Source organism: Camponotus floridanus, unplaced genomic scaffold, assembly GCF_003227725.1.
Source record: "Camponotus floridanus strain SB8 unplaced genomic scaffold, Cflo_v7.5 scaffold102, whole genome shotgun sequence".
NCBI classification, from domain to species: domain Eukaryota; kingdom Metazoa; phylum Arthropoda; class Insecta; order Hymenoptera; family Formicidae; genus Camponotus; species Camponotus floridanus.
In genome coordinates, this window is record NW_020229218.1 from 47327 (window position 1) to 70700 (window position 23374).

At 42.8% G+C, this 23374-nt stretch overlaps 2 protein-coding genes across 2 annotated transcripts in view; one reads left to right on the forward strand and one right to left on the reverse strand.

The window, feature by feature from the left end:
• The window catches only part of LOC105259395 (probable serine/threonine-protein kinase yakA), a 102603-nt gene that overhangs the window by 20266 nt on the left and 58963 nt on the right, over positions 1 to 23374 (reverse strand). Inside the window, exons 2-6 of the mRNA XM_011271299.3 lie at positions 19038 to 19108; positions 15822 to 16039; positions 11165 to 11478; positions 9790 to 9931; positions 4166 to 4235 (exon numbers count right to left, since the gene is read on the reverse strand). Coding sequence (XP_011269601.1) covers positions 4166 to 4235; positions 9790 to 9931; positions 11165 to 11478; positions 15822 to 16039; positions 19038 to 19108 — 815 coding nt within the window. The remainder of the gene's footprint in view (positions 1 to 4165; positions 4236 to 9789; positions 9932 to 11164; positions 11479 to 15821; positions 16040 to 19037; positions 19109 to 23374) is intronic.
• LOC105259403 overlaps positions 1 to 23374 on the forward strand; it is a 116956-nt gene that overhangs the window by 16282 nt on the left and 77300 nt on the right. Inside the window, exon 2 of the mRNA XM_011271310.3 lies at positions 19366 to 19409. Coding sequence (XP_011269612.1) covers positions 19366 to 19409 — 44 coding nt within the window. The remainder of the gene's footprint in view (positions 1 to 19365; positions 19410 to 23374) is intronic.

The window sequence follows — 23374 nt, forward strand, 5'->3', positions numbered from 1 at the left end:
TTCTCCAACGAAAAATCACCACCAACATCAACAAGGTGAAACACTTGTCTCGCGAACTCCACTGCGGGGATAAGAAAACAGAGATCGAAATACAATGACGGATCTCCGACGCGTGAGCGAGCGAACGAACGAACTTCCTCCTTACCGATCTAGCGGGTGAATCACGGTCCCGTTAATCGACCCTGCCGGCTCACCCCGAAATTACGGAAAAGAGCCGCGTATCTCTCTCTCTCTTTCTCTCTCTCTTTCTCCCTTTGCGCGTGTGTTTCGCCCCTATATCCCCGGTGCAGTCTCTCGACGTTATAACGCGCGCACCACCGATGCACGACGCGCGATACTCGATTCGCGCGTTGTAATGGTCGATCGCAGCTTCGACCCTCTTCCGAGCCATCGAACGGCCCGAACGCGGTCGGATTTTTCGACGTTTACTGCCTTTAGGCCCCTGGACCATGCGTCCGCCACCCTCTCTCATCCCCATGCTCCCCCGAATACTCAAATTGACCCGTCGTGCTCGATCCACCCCCGCCTTCCCCTCCACCATCGCTCGCAGCGAGCACAGTTCCCTCCCTCCTTCCCCCCTGCCGTTGCCGCGCGGCAGTTGCCACAGCTTCCAACCTTTTTACCCCTGTACCAACCCTGCTTTTTCCCCCGTTCCGCCCAGCCGCCCTCCCGCCAACCCTACCACCTCCTACCCCTCTTTTTATTCCGTTCTCCCTCACGCGCACCACTCATTATAGTTTCTCCCTTCCTCACCGCGCACTCCCTCCCTCACGCTCTCTCTCTCTTTCTCCTTCCGCATCTGTCTCTCTCCATCTCCCCTTCCCATACCGCCTCCATCTCCTCCCCTTCCGCCTCCTCCTCCTCGCCCATCACCATCCGCTCACTCGCTGCTGTTCTCCCTTCCACCCTTACACGTCCGACCACCCTCCACCCGGTTCAACGCTCTACCGCAACCCTGGGAAAACCCTGGAAAATCCAGCGGCGTGCACCTAACTTCACCGTGGCGTATGTGTATATATGTATATGTGCATATATATATATATATATATATATATATATATATATATATATATATACGTATACGTATATATATATATATATATATATATATATATATATATATATACGTATGCATATATATATATGTCACCCACGCGTGTATCCATGACACAAGCAAGCGAAGGTTCTGTGTATCTACCGGGTGTCCCGGAACCGCTTTCTTCGTCAAAGAGATCTATGCGCGGATCAACCCGCGGTGTAAAGGAAACGTTTTCCCATCAAATATGTAAATGCGTAATTATGCAATCATTCACGAGTTAAAATATAATACATTATTTAGTTAATTTTATATAGAAATGATTTTAAACTTTTGCAACTTTAATATAAAATTATGAAAAAGTAAAGGGCCTTTACGCAAAATTTGGAGGAAAAATTCTGCCTTTAGCTCCCCTTCGGGGAGCTCTTTGGATGGGAAGAACGACGTTAGTTTTCGAACATCCTATATGCAATGTTGCGTACGTGTACAGCCGCTGCGGGAGGCATGCGTAAGTAATAGGCATCGGCTAGGACGTTAGCGCGAAAATTGTTTATTTAAAGCCCATACGGGGTTGGTCGCGCGTGCGCCGCGTCGGTGCACGCATCGGAAATTGCGTGCATAAGGATGGCGGACGTAAACGCGCGTGTGTATGCCGCGAGAATCGAAGCAATCGCGTGTGGATTTACGTCGTCTTGGGCATTGTAAAGAAAGTCCGAGGAAAATGTAATAAAATCGTGAAACGTCAGAGAGATCCAAGCAATTTTGGAAAATCTCTTTGGAAAAATCTGGACAATTTTATACCGCTTTGACGAAAGATGGGATTAAAAAAAATACTTCGATATTATTAGTGTATTTAAGGGTAAAAAGGAATAATAAAGTTAACGTATATGGCACTCGAACCACATGATATATGCTTTCGTGAACGTTCGGATTAGAGCCAGAGATTGTGTAGCAGCGCTGCGACATACATAATGCACGACCATCTCTATCCGTGTTCTTCCGGTTTGCCGTTATAAATAATACAGCGACTGTTACAGTTATTACGCTTCCGATTAATAGCGCGTTAATAGTTAAACCGTGCCTTACGTACATTCGCTTTGCGCGTTCCCCGATATCTTATATTGTCGTTACGTCGGTACGGACGCAAATATTTGATCGCGATACACTCACGGACGAAAGTAAACGCTTACAGCTATTACGGCAGTGCAATAATCGGGCGCGTAAACCTGCAGGTAGCCGCGGGTTTGTATTATATATTACGCTACATTACATTAAGCATGTTGTATGCGTACAGCGCACTCACCGCTGATAAGCGCGCGGACTCGTGCAGATACACGTAAATCGCGGGAGGAAGAGGGGGGGAGGGGGCGGGTGAGGGAGGGCTACCGGCAGCGATACGTCGCGGTGCATGGGGGCGCATTAATACGCACGTGCTTGCCGTGCGTGCGCTTCGGCAGTTGCACCCAAGATAACCGCTGCAAAATCGTTATCCCGTCGTCCGATTTCATCGGCGACCTGCGCGAATCCACGAATCCAAGAAACGCGAAAAAGGCGCATTTGATCAAAGCGCGATACTTTTGGCGAGATAATTATTCCTTTCATTAACGAGTAAATTATCATCTTTCTATTCTATTTTATCGGCGTGTGTTAAACGGCTCTCTATCGATGCAGATATTTTATCAAGATTCATTTTCTAAGTTTTTTAAATATTGTGCAAATTTTTCTTTTATATATATAAATCGAATTAGCACTCTCCCCTACTTTTGATAGAAAAATTGTTAAGCCATGCGGCGAGCCGCAACACAAAGGATGCAATTATTTCGACATATTTCTCCCGGGGGCGAGTTTTTATCTGAAATTGATGAAGATTTTTATAATGTCCATTATGCGCCGCATATAAATCAGATTAAAATATATTAATCGATGTAATACAAGCAACGCGAAAAATAAATGCACGGTATATGCACGCAAAAGTATGCGTTGTGTAGATTTTACAGCCCATACCGTGAGTGATTTATGCGCGTTGCAGCGGCTCTCGTTGCGTGTTCATCGATGCAGGCTTCGCGATTTCAGATCCCGGGTGTTTCCCGGTGCAGAAAAAAAGCGCGAGATGAGGGCTGAATCGGATCATAGGGGTCGCGAGAGATTCTCAACGGGAGGGTTTTTCCCGAAATTTTCACCGTGCTCGCCAGAGACGCGTTTTAGTTTAACTATAGAGCCTAGGTTAACATTTATCGAAATCCTGATTGTGCATTAATAAAAAAAATATGAAAGTCAACTATTCCAAGATGCGCCAAATATTTCGCATTTCATTTCTTTTTTTCTTCTTATAGAAAATAATCAATAAATTTATTTGATTTTTCGAGGCTCTTTCAGATTCATAAACGGTAATCGTTCCTAGTCTTCTCTTTTCTTGTCACCCTTTTTCTCTCACTGACTCTAATTTTCTCGTTGACTTGATAATTACTCTCCTCGAAGCGCCTCCAAGACGAGGCGCGCGCGTAAAGTGCACTTGATTTTCCCCGAGCGAGTATAACATTATGCAATTTTATGCGGAAACTTTGAGACGCAAAGGCGAGGCTCGCTTGCAAGGCTATGGTAATGGTGTGGGTTCGTTAGCGCCACGATTGTCGGACACATTGGTCGCTCGTTTATACAGATGTTCGAAATTCGAATTGCGAATTTATGCCCAAGTGGTGGTACCGTCAGTGGCTACGAGACTCTTTTTCTTCCGTACTCGTCTCTCACTTATTATTATGACTTTACGGCTCATTGCTTTCATCGCGAAACACTTTCTTTAGTTTTCTTCGTTTATTGCCGTTTTTTTGCTACTGTACAAAATACGAATTTAAATTAGATAAATTAATCATAATAATAATTTACTTTTAACGATTCATGCAATACTTTGAGCGATTTTGTTAATTAATATTATTATCACTACGTGATTTTTATAATAGTATTTTGTATAAGTAGCAAAATGATGGCAATAAACAAAGAAAACTAAAGAAAGAAAGTGTCGCGATAAAAGCTGAAAATGATTATTATTATTTGCAATGTTATTTAACGTAATTCTTGGCAAAATGGACATATATAGAGATAAAAAAAAACTAATATGTAGATATAACTCACAGAAGTGATTTCCAGGCCCAGCATAGTGATGTCCTTTGTATGCCGCAAATAATCCGGGATTGATACCAATCTGTAAAATAAAATAAAACGTGAAATTGACTCTTAATTAGCATCTCTGTTAATTATCATCTTTATTTGTGTTCTAGATTTTATCTTATGTAATATTCACGATTGAAATATTATCTGATCAAATCGCGAATACATTTGCATTAGCATAGGCACGATTAATTCATCATTATTTTAATTAGCCATAATCATGAATGAATCATGAAACGAAGGAAGGTATCCTTAAGTCGCATTTTCCTTCACATCGCTGTATCTGTTCTCCTCTCTCTGAAAACTCTTCGAACTCTTGCCGTACATCGATCTCCTAGAAATTATCGCTCTTATTTCCAAGCTTATTTCCGTACTTTGAAACGGCGAAATTATTGTCTCCGCATCCTCGAGTTTTCACCGAGTTTTTCTAGACTCGAGAAAAAACTCATCCGGGAACCGTTTGCGTCACGCGTCGCTGTCGACGTAATTAATTTCGCTTTCTACCTATTGTCAAAGCTAAGTCGAGACTTGGAGAGAAAAGAGTTGGCTTTATCGACGTTTTTCTCGTCTAGCACGCGATATAAAAGGCACGCGTAGAATCGGAATCGATTGTAAACCCGTATGCTATTAATTAAGGTAGACCGTACCATAATTAACTAAATATAAACACGACTAACCATGTGTAAACATAACATGAAAATTACCCACGGATGGCTTGAAATTGAAGGAATTTTGATGAACAAAGGTTTATCAAGTTCAGATGCATTTCTCCTCGCGAATAGAGAATATTTTTAACTTGGCAAAGCCTTTGCTCGTAATGATAAATATAAAAACAATGCGTAATAATTAAATGAAGCATAGAAGACATATTACGAAATACGTATGACCGTTCGCTACATACATAATATTTAATTTCACTCCAAAAGCTTCCTAAAAAGATACGCTCGACGAAAAATTGTATGTAATTGTATATATTATATATGACGAAATTAATTCCGTTATTATGAGAGTACTTCAATGCAACGTTTTTAATCTGCAAAATGCGAAATTGCAAATTGTCGAAACAAGTCCTGTTTCGTGAAAGCTTTGAGCCGCTGTCGGATGCTTTGACATCTCTCATTGAAGTATGCAAAAATATTAAATGTAATTAAACTAACACATTCCTAATACGCGCTCCTCGTTCATCGATGAATAATAATGGTAGACTCAAACAAATATTTTTGCCTCCCGCAAATTTAATTCTGCTTTAAGAGAGAGCTCTAACGTCGCTGCACTTTCAATATTTTTTTTCCAATTTTTACTCGATTTCCTGCGAATGTAGCCGCATCAGCAGATTGCATTGGAACAATGAATGCTTTTTCAAAATCGAAAATGTGGTAATTGAAACCCTTGGGTAAAAATGGAACAGCGCGATGATTTTTCGATGTTGAAATTAACAATTTTTATTTTTCAACGATTCCCCGAATGCACAATGAATATTTCATCTCTTTTTAATATATGATTTTATAATAACTGCAATAACACTGAAAAATTATATTGCATTTTTATTTTGATTGTATTCCGCTAGTGATGCTGTTAAACAATATTAATAATCGCTTTATTATTTATCCTCTTCTCATCGTTTACGCTTAGCTAATTAGCTATTTACATATTTTCAGTAAATGAGTATCGTTTCTCACATTTTTCGCAAAATCCATTAATTAAACCTAATCACGCGCACGACGACACGTTGCACTTCCGCGCGATATTATTAAATCAAGAGAGAAAGAGAGAGAGAGAGAGAGAGAGAGAGAGAGAGAGAGGGAGAGAGAATGAGAAAGAAAGAGAGAAGAGATCGATTTCTTTCCCCGTTTCGCGACTTCACGTGCGCGCTTCTTACTCACGATTATGCAACGGCGCGACGGGAGGGAGGGGGAGAAAGAGATGGAGGAGGAGGAGGCGCAGGTGCGGCGTTGGTACCTGTTGCACAACCGCATTATCTTCGCTCCTCGCTCCGCCGGTTAGGTAATTAATAACGACAAAGTCCAAGGATACGTTATGCGCGCGGTCGCGCAAGCACCATTAGACGCGCATCTCGCGCGCTATTAAAGCCATCTCCCGCTCCTCCTCCTCCTCCTCCTCCTTGTCCTCTTCGTCTTTCTCTCGCTAGCCGATGCACTCCTGCGCTCTCTCGACTCGCAACTGACCTTTTCGCAAGTGCAAGGTGCGCGCGGGGCGACGAGGAATCTCGTGTCGTAACTATCGACGTTTATCTCGCGCCTAGCCACGTCCTAGCGACGTCCGCGTCTTGTCGCCGGTAAATAGAGATTAACATTCACCGTGCAACCAAACGGCCGTATACTCGTTGAGATAATTGCATGACAAAGTGCACGTCCGTAGGACGATGCGTGCACGTTTGTGCGCATTCCATTAAAAACCGCGGTGCGTCCGCGAGGTGAACGAGAAGGGATCGGTACCCGATTAGTTTGAATTCTTCGGTCGCTCTCTATATTCTCCGTTTAGCGGTGCATTAAAATGCACGGCCCCCGGGGAACGTCGTTATGATTATTGCATCTTGCGAAACAGCGTTTGTCGCTTGTTAGGATAGTTGAGTGAAGATCGAGACGGACGTGAGAATATCTCGACTCTAAATTCGTAAACACGTCGCAATTTTGAGAATTCTTTATTTTTTTCTCGCGACCTGGAAAAATTATTAATTAATTAAGATAATTAGATAGCGTTACAATAATGCGGCGAAAGACAAGGAGAAGAGATGGCCAAAATCTTTGTAAATTGAAATCTTATCTTTTCTCTCGTCAACGCAATTCGAGATATGAATGACTTGTTTTTTCAGCTGTAGATCTCTCTATCTCTCTCTCTCTCTCCCTCTCCTTCTCTCTCTGAAACACGAGGCGTGAATGCTTCACGCGCTTATTGAGGAATCTCCGCGTATCTCTGCGATTCGGATAATGCATTTCTCGATCGCACCTTCGATTTCAAATAAGCGAGAGAGAGAGAGAGAGAGAGAGAGAGAGGGAGAGGGAGAGGGAGATATAGATAGATAGATTGAGAGAAAGCAACGACGTATATCGCGCCGTCAAAATCGCGTTATATTGTTAATCGCATACGAGTGAATCCTCCTCCTTCTCTTCCTGCTACCGCCGCGTATGTGTACGCGTTCCCATCCCCGTCTCTCGTAGCCCGCCGTCGACATAAAGTACGTATCGCATTAGCGCGTTAACGCCAATGCGTTAGCCGCTCGGCCGGCGCCGAATGGCGGCCGGGATAAACGAGGATAAAATGACGGGCGGGGGTGGCCACGAGGTGGTGGTTGGACGTGAGGAAGGGTGTGGAATTGTCACCGATTGAAAACAACGCGCGTCGCTCACGTAGGAACGGTGCCGGGGAAATGCGGAGGGCGGGGGACGGGGGGATGGGAAGGGGGAAGGGAGAGCGGCAGCGGGACGCAGAGAATCGAGGGAACGGGCAAGCAGGGGGAGTGATCGCGCTGGGGGTGCACCAGGGGGTGCATTCTATGGGGAGCAGCGAACAGTGTCCCGCTGCGTTCGATTACAACATCGGGCGTAATAACCGAATTGCCCACGGCCCGTTAAAGCGTTTACACCGCTTGACGGATGATCGACCACGGTGACAACTCGTTTCGGGTAATATATGAATATGGACCGTGGAGAGCGTTAACAGACTCCCCCGATGAAAATGGCCGACGGCGCTCGTACCTTATTTTGCGATAAATAATGCGCGCGCGTGCTCGAGACTTTCTTCGCGCGGAAAGAGAGCGCGAAAGTGATTTTTTTGCGCCGGATTGTTTTTTCCGATCTTTGACAAAATTTCGCAAAATGATTGAAATCTCGAGGAATCTACGCTCGTAGAGAAACCGAATTTTGAAAAACTCGTAAGTGTGAGAATTTAGCGCAAAAATTTAAAATTTCATTCATTTTGCTACGTTTCATAGATATATAAAATATTTCCATTGTAAAAGTTTAATTTTTAACGGCGCGTTTGTTCGAAATTAATTGATAAATTACTTTAATGATGCTTTTAGTTAATATTAGGTATATAATGGTGCGCGTGTTGCCAAAAATAGGATAATTCCATTATCTTGAAAAGGATCGAGGGGGAATAATAAATCAAGTTGGATCGGGGCCGGACGTTTCCGCGCGCGATTAAAATACCGAAATCGTCGCGAGCCTTTCGGTTTCGTCATTTAAGTCACCCCAATTTTGATAACGACGACCGTATATCGAATTATAACAATCACTCGTAATGACTGTGATGCTCACCCGTTAAACTGTTTATACCCGTTTACACCGATATCGGGTGATCGATCAAACCCGCGCGGCGGCTCGTCGCGTTTGTAACGAGAACGTAATTCCCATTCTCTCGTTTGCATTCAATAAAGATCATGCTAACGCGCAATGACGAAAATGACATATACGTAGCATAGAATTATTCGAAATTGTTTTCGGATTTCGCTTTCAATATCGACTCTTGGCCGATAGATCTAAAGCTCCAACTTGACGCGATTGTTAATCGCGACGATATTTTTCACTCGAGAGGCAAACTTTAATCTTCTTCCCGAAAGGGAAGGAAATATTTCTCTCTCTCGAAATTATATCGTTGAATCATTAACAGTTAGACTCATTATTGGTTTCACCACAACGTCAATTAAAAGTTTCAAACGCCAAGTTCTCTTTGTATTCCTCCTTTTAGTTTTACTCGTACAAGAGACTCGAGTAAACCGACATCGCGCACACTGGTTTCTCCCTCTCTCTCTCTCTCTCTCGACTGACGGAACGCAATGACCGGCAATGGCGTTTCGCGCGATAACCGAATCGCGCACGGATCATTAAAGCGATTAGGCCGGCTGTTGCGGAGGCGGCGATTGCCATTTGTCGTTGCCGCGTGCAGAGAATCCTCGCATTTTCGGCTCCAAGATGGATTCGCGCGGCCGGTCGGGCCGAATCGGGCCGCACGCGCGTGTCTGATTAATTGCCGTCATTCGATCAAGAACGACGTCGCGGCGCATTGGTAATGCGACATTACAAATGACACGCACGGCCGCGATATATACGCGGGGGCTATAAATTACGCGTCGCGCGTGCACCGCGACAGAAATGCGTATGCGCCCGGCGAAATTGATGTTTTTATTGTCGCTGGTGTTATATACGGGCGCGATTAATGAATTATCGTGCGACGACGAGTCGCGGAATTGAAATGTCGCCTATTCTCGAGTCGATTATCGAGCGAGTAAATTCTCCTTTATTTACGACGCGAAACACTTTCCGTGACGACACTACGGATATTTTAATTTATCGATATTAGATGACCTATTTATCTCGCGATAAGCGCACACACTTGTCATATTTCTCCGCATGCGATTATTGTTCTCTCCCTCTCTCTCTCTCTCCAAAGCACGTTTAACTAGCGCCAACTCACAACCGCGCTCATACACGATCTATAAAATGTTCTCTAGGAAATTTACACGTGACGCAATATTCAAGTATGATGAGTATAAAATTCGAAGATTGACGCTTATCGTGATATTTGCCGAAGCTAACACGTGGACGGATATAATTGCGGAGACTTACTATAATAATGTCAAGGTTGTTGGTGAGATGATCCGGCAAAACGCGCTTGCTCACTTCCTCTTCCGGCATGCCGTCGAACCTGTCGTGCTTCTTCCTCTCTTTGTACGTCTTTGCGCGTTTCTTGGCCTCCGCAAGCTCCGCTCTGAAAAAAGGAACAAACACAGAGGGCCTTAATAATACAGCCGGATTCCTTTATGCTGCGTCATACGATTCAGCGCGAAAGGTGTGCAACTATTTCTCTCGATCGGCAGGGGACACGGTGGACTTTTTTCGCGTCTGCTTTTTGTCGAGTCGGCGACCTCGCCTCGTTTCTTGGACTCGCTACAATGTTTCGATTCGTGACATCGTAACGCAATGTTACGTTTTGTATTGGCCGGGAATTCGTATTGTGAATACGCGCGAATAATACACGGATGAATAAGCTCGCGTCACGTGAGATATAAAACGATCGTAGATGCGATTTATGATTGTTGCGTCTTCGCAAACGAAATAGACTCTCCCCGTAATAAAATAATACATCGAACCGATTTTTTTCAATACGCTGAATGTGAATAAATGCGTATTTTAATGCGAATTAAGATATTATGGACGAAACGTGTAAATTAACATAATTCTGCAGCGGAACGTAGATTACGTTAATTAACGTATTTGCGCGCGTTATTTTTTTAACGTTACGCAATAGCGAGCAGACTCGAAAAAAAAAAAATAGCAACGAAGCAGAATATTTACATCGGTGTATAATGTGGCCTTTGTTTTTTTTTAATCATTACGATATACTTAATTAAATTGACGTGACTGATGTACAACGTGTCAAGAAAGCACGGGTAAAGTTTCCTTTTAAGGCCTTCAATTATCTTCTTAACGAACGTCTTATCGCGTGGCGTATATCTCTATAATAATAGCGCGAATCTGATCGCGTTACGTTCCTAATATGCGAAACTATTTTTAAGTTTTTGGCCGGCTTCACACATAAAAATAAGCGTAACTGAAGATCCTATCGGATCGGCAACATGGTGCCCAGTCAGACGGACATTGTTAGCAGAGCGGATATTTTTAACCATAGCTGTGTGTGCATGCAAATATATAACTAACTCCGGTTGTACATCGAGTCGCGGCTTCGTGGCCGGTCCATGATCCTTTTTCAGCTTCGTTTCTCTTCGTTTCTCTCATTAAAACGCATTTATTAATAACAACATTGACCTTTACCTTGCCTCAATATTTTGGACATTTTATTAGAAAAGAAAGAGAGAAGAAGAGAAAGAAGGAAAGGCTCGTTGCTTTTCTAAAATTAAATTTGTATAAAATTGACTTTGGACAAACTCGCAAAATCGATAAGCCTTAGACGTAATCGATCGCGTATATATGGGACTCTTACTCCTCGGGGGTGAGTATCATCTCCGACTTTTTTTTGCGGCCTCGCTTCTTCGGCTGATGCGCCAGCTGGGGATTGACGCCGGCGGCGCCGTTCATCACGAGATTCATCTGATGATGTTGTGGCCCGGGCAGCGCCCCGGGCGGCGTCGACGTGGGTGTACCCAGTCCAGGTTGGGCACCGCCCGGACACGTCATGTTCTCGGGATTACCGCCTCCGCCGCCGCCTGGACTGCTCGCCGTCCTCATGCCACCCATCGACATCTCCTCGTCCACGAACGAGTACGGGTCCACCGGCGTCTCGCATTTTATCGCGACCTGGAAAAGAGCGTTGGATCAGCGGACGTTGCGGGTGATCGCGCGCTGTCATTTTCAGCGCCGAAATAACGAGGCAATTCGGAATTCTTTTGCATCGAAATGGCTTCGCGCGAGAAGTGCGCGTTTTAGGATATGGGAAAACCGTTGTAAAGCTATACTGTTGTAAAGACTTTTATTTAATCTCCGCGAGTCTTCATTTTCTCGTTTGAAATGAGATAAATTTCGCGAGACGTAAACCGTGATATGAAAGACTGCACGTCATGGAGATGCGAGTTCGCGAACGCTTCGCGAAATTTCGTCGTTTTTCTACATTACAATATTAATGACCGAATTTCTCGTGTTTTTTTGAATAATACATAACGCCGACGAAGGGACGCGAAATGTTGGCGCAAACCGGTCACGGCGAATTATCCTCGTGATATCTCTCGATGACGGCTGATGTATCCCGACTGATTTAATTCCGTCGCGAAATTGTACCGCGAAATTTTTCGTCGCGTCCGCAAGTTTCGATGCGACGGCCGGTTGCGGAAAAATGAAATTTCTCCCGAGCACGTACAATCTGGAAACGTAAAACATGTAGCGACGATCGTGGACACGTATAGGGACGATCATAAAACGTATGTAACCGACACTGTATGTATGTACCCTCCCAATGCCTTGGGGGGAAATAGTAATAGCGCAATTGCCGCCCGTGGACCAAAAATATACAGCCACGTACAACGTATCGACCGTTCGCGGTTGTAAAACGTGCAGCTGTGTCTCTCCCTTTTCTTTTTTTTGTAAATTGCGCAACGCGCACAGACGACTATCGTTCGTCTCCTGTTGCGCTTTTCATATCGTCTGCTTTTTGCATTAATCACTCGAATCAACTAAAATTCGAACCATTTGCCTTTGAATAAGAGACCGAGGATAATATATAAAGGAAGATAACGTGAATTTTTACAATCTCCGAAAATTGATTGCCTTTCAAGTCGAGTGACAAACTCGAAAGAATTGACTGACAATACATAGAATACATTATCGGTTTTAACGTAAAATATGAAGAGAGGCAAGCATCAAATTATCTGGCAACTTTCTTGATCGAGTTTTGTCTTGACGATATTAACGAGATGGTATTAGACGATTAATACGACAGGTATCCGAATGACGTTTCGCTGCCCGACTCTTCTCGACGATCGCGCAAAAATCCGATATCGCCAACTAAAATAAATGCTTCGAGCGCTATCCTATCCAATAAAATCAGAAATTATTCAACAGGCCGTTATTGTATTCTGAAGTCTGTCAATAATCGTGATAATTTATCGATATTCCCATATCCCACGTTCTTAATCTTAAACGATCTCTCTATCGTTTGTTTATTTGAGTGACACGGACAGAATATTTCGAGCGATTTTTACTTTCCGTATTTATTCTCGGCCTAAAATTTGTGTAAAAAAATGACATTTTTTTTAACCAATTGCGTTTATTAATACACAGCAAAAGGAAAGTCGCGTCGCTTTTTCGGCGCTCGCGAAAATGGTAGAGATAACGCGAATCTGGCGAGGCTTTGGGGATTACCGAGGATTTTTTTATCGCGACACGTAAACATTCCCTCGCTTGCAATTTTCGACCTGGTCTCATCCCCGTCCCGGCCTTTCCAGCCGACATAGCCACGCTCTTGACCCCGTGATAACCCTGTGAAATCGAGGTCGAAATCCCACGAAGATAAGGACCGTACTGACTGGTAGTTACCGCTGATGCGTTATCCCCGCTATTCGTCCTTTTTCCGAGCTTCGCCCGAAGGTCGCCGACAATATTACGCGCGATAAGAACGTATTCATATCGCGTGCACCGTACTGTTATTATTTACTTGCAAAAAGACCGTAGCGAGCGTGTAGCGTCGTACTAGCAGCGGAACGATTTATTTTATCCGACAATATTAGAGTATAATATTTGCGTTATAAACGGGTAAATAGAGGAAAATCTTTATTGCGAGCCGCTGGTCGCGTAAAAAACGCTCGTTTATCGATTTGTACAACTATTAATCTATATATTTGGGGGGAAAATATTGCGATAGTAAAGCTCATTGTTGGTATATTAAACCTTCGTTTATGGCGACTCTGCTTTTATATGTGTTATATACGAGACGTCCAATTATTATATAAATCATATTCCGAAAAAAAGAGAGAAAAAAAATTCTCGAATCGATCGGAAATCTTAACTATTGATTCCGTTCTACGGAATGCGACACAATTTATCTAGAAAATGAACGCTATTTTTAGGGATAATGACGTTTTCCATCTTTCAGCCTTCAAGTATTTCGAAAAAATCTTATAAGAAATTTGTAATTTAAAATCTGTTGATTCATTTGCGGAGAAACGATGAGGTATCGGAATAAGAGTCGAGCGAAATAATGTAAATCGAGATTTAGAAAAAGAGAACGCGATAATGTGCAACCGAGGAGAGGGGGAAGGTATGAACTCGATAAATCTAGAACGTTTGTTCACGGTTAACAAAATTCGATCAACAGAAATTTGCTCCACTCGTTCGTCGACCATTCGTTTGTTAAAACGAGAAGCTAGCAAAATCGAGATCGATTCGTCACGTCATGCAATAATTTTCGAGAAAAAGATTATTGATCCTGACAGCGGATAACAATTTTGCGGATAATGGCAATTTAATATCGGATGAAATTTCTGTAATTCGCGCGCGATAGCGCCGATAGCCAAATTGGGGAGCTGCGCAACCTGCAATTAATTCATGAGCGGAAAATGCGCGTTCTGATTGAAGTCGCTGAAAATTACTATCGTCAAAATATTCATTCGAATCGTTCTCGCAAAAAGCTTTTATTGCTCCGGTTTGTAAAGTGAAAAAACGTCAAATTCCGTTTGAAAGATGCAATAGCTTTCTAAAAAATACAAGGGGAAGATTTTTTTCCATTTATTTCGAGATATTCATCCGCTACTGTTCTTCTCGATATTGCAAATGTGGACAAATTACTCACAAATTCATTTATATTTTTCTTTCATTATTAATGAATCGATAATGATTATCGATGTACCCGTTTGAAAAAGACAAACATTCTAAAATGCTGTAAACAATAAAGGTGGTGCTTGGGGTGTTACTAGGGGCTTGTAAAATTATTGCTTTATCTGTATCAATATAATTTTATCACGCATTTCGCGTTCGATCGATCAATCGTAGGGATTACGCAAGACGTAAATGATCGTAGAATGGCACGGTTAGAAAGATTCTCGCGTAAAGCGAAAAATAAGTAACACCGCGTGGCGGTTCGTCCACGGCTTTCATTGTACGACGACAGAAGTAACGTTGCGTAAGTAGATCGTAAAGCTAACATGAAAATGCAAATCGCCGAGCGCGGCATTGCGAAAAACCCAGAGTGGCGATTGCGCGCGTCTTTATTGCAATTTATTGCCCGTAACTTTGATTGCGAGGTGCCAGATATGGCCGATACGGCGGATCCTAATGAGAACCGTCTGCGCTTTTTATCGTGCAATAATTTTGGCGTTTTATGCGCGCCTTCTTTTTTTCACTCCTTCTCTCTCTCTCTCTCTTCGTATATAATAACCGCATATTTTTTCTCCGCCGATTACGCGGCGATACTCGATCGCAAAGTCCCGTGGCACTTGATATCGACGCGTGTTTTGCAATTTGATTGACACCTATCGTGCATTTCTTTGTTGAAACATGATCCACTCTGATCCGCGGATTTAAAATCGCGCTTTAAAATTGCACTCTGCGAGATTTCGAGATAATAATCATACCGCGCGGATAATAAATTTAATGTTATTACTAATTAAAGTGTTTGTACATTTTATAAATAAGATTGCGATCTTATGTGATCTTCCTACGCGTGTTTATAAAACAGAGAGAGAGAGAGAGAGAAAGAGAGAGAGAATAGGAATATATACGAATGTATATTAATTTCAGATTGTCATATTAGATAGCGCAAATTCGTTTAGTCCAAAATTCTGACATAAGATCGATCGAGAATACACCGTACAACCGTTACCTTCCGGCATTATTACAGCAATCACGCGTACATATCACCGACAATTCCGCAAACGGAGCATTATTCCCGACGTTTAAACATCGTACACATATATATATATATATATATATATATATATATATATAAACCAAGCTAAATAAAATATCTCAATTATACCCTTTCCCGAATATTACGACTCGGTAAAAGTAAGATACATTTTTGTTCGATAATAATCTTAATCTATTTATATAAGAAACAAGGTAAAATCGCATTCGGTCGTTGCAGATACGTAAATAACTCGAGGGACGGGGAAAAGGCTGAGGGGAGGGTAGGGCGAATATGAAAAACTCACCTGTCCGAGGGCGGAGGCGGTCGAGCCCGGCTGCTGGGGTTGATGCGCTGTCGCCGATATCGGCGTGAGGGGCGTGTGCGGCGTGTGCGGTGTGTGCGGCGTGTGTGGTGTCAGCGGCGTGTGATACTGCTGACTGCTGTCACCGCCGGTGCTCCTCATCTCGAGGTCCGGACTCGTCTCGTAACCGTCGTCCCTCGCCTCCTGCTTCACCATCACCCCTGTTCGCAGAGACAAGGACGGGGCGACGCCCTTTAGATTTTCGGCTCGCTTATCTCTCGTCGCGCGTTCGCGTTCGCGTTCGCGTTCTCATCGATATACGTAAGCGAGAAATGCTCGCTCGACGATGCGAGGCGCGCGACATTATTCGCGGGAATGAATTCTCTCCGCGACACCTGCGCGCGATAATAAACATCCCCACTCTCTTGATCGTGTGGAAGGTCACGGAAGGGAAAAAAATGCCAAATAAGTCGGACCTTGAAAGCGATCTGACGTAGAATTTCGCATCTAATCATTGTGTTACATCATCATGTTTACGTTTATAAACGGGAAGAACGTAACGTTTCTTTCGTTCAATTTTAGTTTCCCGACGTCGCACGGAGACGCCAGACTCTCATGGTGGCTCGTTAATCATCTCCCAAGTTTCTTCTATTTTCCTCCTCTCCGTATGTACACGAGCTAACTAGCTGAAATTATCGCGCTATTAATTCGCACGGGAACTCCTGTCACTCATCTCGACTCGTATTGTGAAATACTTCCGTCGCGAAACTGAGAGAGCGAGTCGAGTGACTCATCGAGTGTGCCGTCTAACTCTAATCCCAGACAGCTACAGGTAAACGGGCACCAGTTGAATTTTCAGCCCAGTTTAAACATAGTTGCCGGGCGATTTGCCCGGAATCAAAGTGCGCTTCGAACTTTCGATATTTGCTCGCAAACTTTTTCAGGAGCGATCGAATTTATCTTTTCCACAGCTTTTTTAAATCAAGGAAAACTCGATAACTTGGAACTTTCTCTCTCACAGTTTTCCCATCGAGACAAAATTTACCGTTACATATCATTGCGGTTAAAAATAATTCTGGAAAAAATTGTGCGAAATAATTTTTCACATTCTCGATCAAATTTTCAAGGCATTTTAAACAATTTTATGAATACGGTCGAAACTTTTATTTCTACATTTAATTTAATTTCACGTGTAATCGTACGTTACAAGATATATATATATAATTATTAAATGTAAAGCACAAATCTTTCGTTTCCTTTATTATCGAATATAAAGCAGCAGCTGGCGTACCAAAGAATGAAACGTACATTAATTAAATTGTCAATCAATTCGATATGCCGCGATCATAAAGCTCAAAGTAGTGCCGATAAATGATGAGGAATAAATAAACGAGGCATTTAAGTGATTTAAGAGATTATTGTATAATCCACGGGCCTTGCCGCAACCTTTCGCTCGGTTTAGTATCACCCCGAACAAGTTTTATTGCCGGCGGTATCGTCGATGGTAATTTAATAGCTGAGGAGTACCGAGAGAAACGAGTTAATCGCTCGTCAGAAGATTTACCGGTTAGCCGTTGAAAGCCCCGGTAACAGCAAATACCCAGTCCACCCGCGCGCGATTCACTCCATGTCCGACGACGCGTAGAATTGTTCAATTGACCCAGAGAAAAATATTCCGCGGATTGATGACTGACAGCTCGGTGAGACGACGTGTGTTTGTAATTGACCTCGGATTTCGCCCCGTGCGTGGCCGTATATTTCGACGCGATTGTCGCGCGTCCGCTGTACGCATCGCCGATGCCGACTCGGGCTCGGTCTCGCTCTCGGGAAATATTTTTTTACAATTTCGCGCCAATTGCCGGATGTATGATATCGACCCCCGGTATAGTTTCGCGACGTCGACCGCGCGTTTTTCGATTCGCGCTCGCGTGTTAGATCCGCGTCCTCCTTCGCGAGTCCGAATTTACGAGTGTCCATCGTCGCGACATTGATGGAAAATCGCCGTGAAAATTCAAATTACGCAAAACAGTCCGCGATACTATTTTTTCCCCCGGGAAAAGCAGCGTAATATTGGCAAAGCGCGCGTGCGTTATAAATGGATCGCGATGCAGAAAGACGCGTGGTATACTTGCGAGAATCCCGTTATAATGAAAATTAATTTCGTAATAAGCTCGTGTTGAAATGAAGCTTTTTCATTGATTGCGCGTTCCGCGCAATTTCCGAGCGGGCGAACGAACGCGCTCGCCCGATTCTTTTTCGTCGTGAAATTCCATGCGAATCTGTTTAATGGCTCGCTCGCAATCGCGAATAAACGCGAGGACAAGCTTTTTGCAATACGGCATGTATATACGCACGCACGTATGTACGAGTCGCACGCACACACATACACACACACACACACACACACACACACACACACACACATATATATATACATACATACATACATATTATATATATATATATATATATATATATATATATATATATATATATATATGATTCGCGGCGACCGCACGTTCGTCGCACGCGCTCGCTTTGTCACACGATGGCGAAAAATATAAAATTAATATTGTATCTGGTCCGCTCGTAGCTTTTTCCCTCTCTTTCTATCTAGGTCTTTTTCCCGCGATAATCGCGCAATATTGAATCGTCATGAGGCGGGTAATTTTTTTCCCGTACCGAGAGAGACTGTCGGCCGCGCCGCGGCCCCGCTAAAATACCAGAGTCAATATTTTCAAATATCGGCCGACGTTTGATATTTGCAAATTATATACGTGCGCGCGCGAAAGAGAGAGAGAGAGAAAGAGGGAGAGAGCTGCGAACGAGAGACCGACTCGCTATCACCGATCGGCTCTTTTAGCGCGCGCGCGCGCCAGTTTATAAAAGAGAATTCAGCCAATAAATTTAATGCAACGCTAATTTAATCGGAAGAAAATTTCGCCGGGAAATTTTTTCGGACCCCCGCTAATTAATGAGCGTGCCGGAATGCCGTTCTCTCGCGAGTCTGCTTTTATTGCGAATCGCGGTGGCTTTATTCCAGCGCGGCGGCGGGGTCGTAGTAATTAAATGCAACGCGCGAACGTTGCGCGACGCATTGAATTAGCAGAATTGTTTCCGAGTTTTTTCTTTTTTTTTCCCTTCTTTTTTTTCATCGAGGAGCAGAACCTGTTGTCCGAACGCGAACGCGGTCGTCCGATCGGCAAAGTCTGTTCTTACCTTGAGAAGTCGTGCAACTCATCGTCGTCGTGCCGTTTGGTCCTCCATTCTGTACCGGTGACGGATACGACCTGAAAACAAAAACGTCAAAATGTTTGTTAATAATTTTTGTCAACTCTCACTTCACGAGGTTATTTATTTTTTAAATAATAAATCATGATCAATGCGGGAAAGATTCCACGAAAAAATTACTTTAATAAAGGAATTACTTGCGCAACCGACGTCAACGTTTCAATTAATTGTAATAATTAATATCCTTTCGTCACATTATCTATTAAAAGTATATCAAATGTCATTGCACTCATCACAAACTATTTCTGATTTTCAGAAGCGGATGTTGCGGGACTTGAGCGTGCGGTTGTGCAGCAACAGGTAATATTGCTCGATTATTTAATAATAAGCCATCTTTTAAGATTTAACAGTTTGATCGAATATAAATCGTGCCGCATAGTTAAAACCAACGTGGAGCGCACACACATGGCGGGAGATTACCATAATTCCGGCGTATAGTTATTTAATCAATCTTAAAAGCGTGTGTATGCATATAATTTCGTAAATTTAACTTCTCGTTAAAATAACCAATCAATAATCTAGGAGCTAATTACGCATTATTTCAATACCCCTTTTGTCAGCGTTTTTCCAACATAATTTAACATTTTATCGAATTTTCCTTTGATATCGAAAATATCGAATATTACATTTGACAAACCCGTTACGAAAGCGGTACTTAATTTAATTAATTTTCAAATTACCTGTAATGTTCTTTTAGTTAGCTCTTCCCTGTCACACATTTAAAAGACAGAGCCGGAAATGGTTTTTCCCTAATTAAAATTTCCATAATGCGGTTGTCCTTTATCAAGATAGTTTTGTGCGTGTGTTTTTGTTTATATTGTGGAAACAAAAGGAGAGATTTTTTTTTTAAATCATCTAATCCTCAATTTGCGTTCATCAGCGATTTCGGAGATTACGTCGCGCGTTATTTCTTATACATGTATTAATTTCTCGCGGTTATGCGTATTATACGAAAATGTCGTGCTGCCATATTTCCTAAAGTTAGTACACAGACAAGACAAGTGAATGAAGAGACTCGGCAAGTTTTATAAGTTTTAGTTCATGTGACGTAACATGGTGCCCCAACTTTACTCGGAGAGTTTTTCCTTTCATTTCATTAAAACTTTGCGCCGAAAGAGGGAGAGAAAGAGAAAGAGAGAGAGAGAGAGAAAGGGGGAGAAGCGTTGCGCAAGGTTGGTTAAAAAAACGTTGCCACGAGACGGCGGTTATCGAAGAATAATTATTGTTGTATATATTTAAAAAAAAAAAGCCGCGCAGGAAGCGCGATAAGATGTACAACGTAATAACGTCTAATTTATGTCCAACTATACGACGTATCGATTTAGATTATGTCACGAACGGGTAATAAAGATATGCATTAACAATTTGAATACGATGCCGATGCAACGATAACGCGCGCCGCTTTATTCAACGGTACACGAGATACATTCGCTTTCTATTTATTTGCAATTCATACAAATATTAGGAAGAAAATTCTTTGAAGAGATAAAGGGGGTATAGTATAAAAATTATAAAAGAGAGGAGAAATATTAATGTTGACAAACGCAAACGTGCAGATGGGCAATTTGCATTTATCACGGCGAAACGTCGATTTTTCGAAATTTATCTTCCCGATGTACATACACGCGGACCACTCAATTAGGGATTATTCGAGGAGAAAAAAAGAAACGTCGATTTATAACAGCGAGAGGAGGATGGGGAAGGGAGGGGGCAGACGGGGGGGAGGAGAGGGAGGTCCCGTTCCACATCTCGCGATGGTAAATGCGCATGCCATTTAATTGATTGTGCCGGGCCGCGGTCGCGCGCGCGGCAATTATGATCGCGTCCTCTCTCTATTTCACCGTCCTTCTGTCTTCCGACTAATTATGAGGTACGTCGCGCGGCGCACCGCGTTGTTGCCACCCGTCGAAATCGTTTCGCGCGGATTACAGATATTACCGGGGCCGCGGGCGATATTAGAGGCCGAGCGACACTTAATTATCGCGCCCGGTCAAAGTTGAACATCGTCGTTACGATGACTATTCGACTACGTCACGACTATGACGGAGCAGCGCGGTTGAATTTGATTAACTTTTTCCGCGCGTCGAGCTGCCCTTTTTTCGAGATTGTTGCCGATACGCGAGGTAGGTCGCGATTATAGCGCATTTATTATGTTTTCGTGTAGATTAAAGTAGCGCGACGCGATGACGCCTTGATTCAGGGGTGTATCCAGATAGAGCAGGAAAGAAAACTGACAGAGAAGTTTCGACGAGCGAAAAAAAAGAATGATATTCGTGAAAAAGTATTATTGTAAATAATAGAATATTTATTTTTAAATTGCTTGATTTTTCAAGCAGGAAAAAACCTACGAGACAGACTTTGTCTGCCTCTGCCTTGACTGATGGTTTCTTAAAGTTCTCCCTATTACGTACACCAAGTTCAAAGAATTCATCGTCTCTGACGAATAATAATGCGGAATAATATGCGTATGAGTATTTTTACGAAAGATTAACAGATAAACGTTATGTATGTTTGAGCGTAAATTATGCAAATTATCTATTTATGCTTGATACAAACAGTTTAACGAATGGTTTTTTTTTTACAATGTAACTTACGATTAGAAGGCGAGAAAAAATTATGAATAGTTTAATAACGACAATTACAATTGTTCGAGAAAAAAGATCCAGTAGCAAAAAATCACTCGCGACGCGTTCTAATGAGGCAGAACGGGATGCCATTGAAATTATAAATAGCGAAAATTACGGAGAAGGCGTTGCGCATACGCGCGAGGTATAATTATACATCTTGAAAGTAACTAATCACTTTATTTTCCGTATTGCAAAAGAGGATGTACCTAGTCAGGATCTACGCGATGTCCTAAATGAGAAGCCAACAAGTTTCTCTATCACTACTAACTTTAATTATTCTCGATGCAACGTTGCAATCTGTAATACGTGACGATTCTATAGAGTTTCTGTCGTTAAAACCTTTCGCGCACCAATCGTTTATCAAAAATCAATAGCGTAATCATAATAAGATTGTGAAAAATTCACGGACGCGGCCCGGAGAAAAGACTTTCGACATCTCGCGGTTTCTCATTCGAGCTTGCGCGGATGCAAACTCCATTCCAACCATCTGCGGAATCAGCCAATTACGGTCTTTGACATTATTGAGCCTCGCGCAGAACCGAAGTGCAGCAATGTCGGGATTAGCTAATGAGGCGAGATTATCCTCATGGGAAGTCGCAATTAGCAGCTTAATTCGTCTCCGAATACAATCAGACACGATCAGATTCCGTCTCTGCGAGCGACACTCGACGAATTTCATTCGAGGAATATCATGAATAGAATCCATTTTCTTCGGAAAGAAGAATCGAACAATTTTTTGAGATTTTTCCGCTCAACTTTTCCACCGCTTTATCGTATCTATTTATTTATCGTATCTATTTAAACTCGTAATCTTTTATCGCCTATTTATGGATAGAAGTTCATGAAAAATGCGAGACTGACGTGAAATTTTTTTTTTTTAATTAGAAAAAAATCCGTTCCATTTTTTGCAATGTAATTTGAAATGACATAAAAACTGTGCATCTCCGCTTTTAATGTTCAGTATAAATACATTGTCGAGTAACGGTAAATTTGCGATGACGTATATTTACGTACGTACATATATATATACATATATGTATATGCAATATATGTATCGTTGCAAAACGGTAAATCATTTCTGTTACACCCTCGTGCGATTCGAGAAGGCGGGGGTGTGTGATGCGGCGTGATGGACCAGGCAAGAGAGGGAGGGGCGCGGATATAATAGTAATACGTTGGCAGTCATCGGATTGGTTTACTCATGGATGGAGTCTAAAAGCTCTGTCATCCGACACTGGGGAAAGTCATTCGATGAACCATCGTCGACAACGGTCGGCGGTGTCTCCCGACGCTGCGCGGATCGTTGTTGTCGTTTTCGGGTTCATGCGATACGTGTAATTCAGCCGCATAGATTCAACGACGGCGCAAATATTTTGCGCGAGACTAAACGTAAATATTGTGGCACGCGCGGCGATATTTAATATCGCGCTCGTGCGATTCTCTTTTCCCCTCCTCTCCCTCTCCTCCCGTATTATTTCCTATATATTATAAAAGCCGGATGCGCATTTTCGAAATCGCGGACAAAAACAGGGGCGCGAATTGCGCGCCGCCGGCCGTGTATACGTGTACGCGTATTGCGCGAACCATTTTAATTTTATATCTGCGCATTCAATATCATTTTAGCGCCGCGAGCCGCCA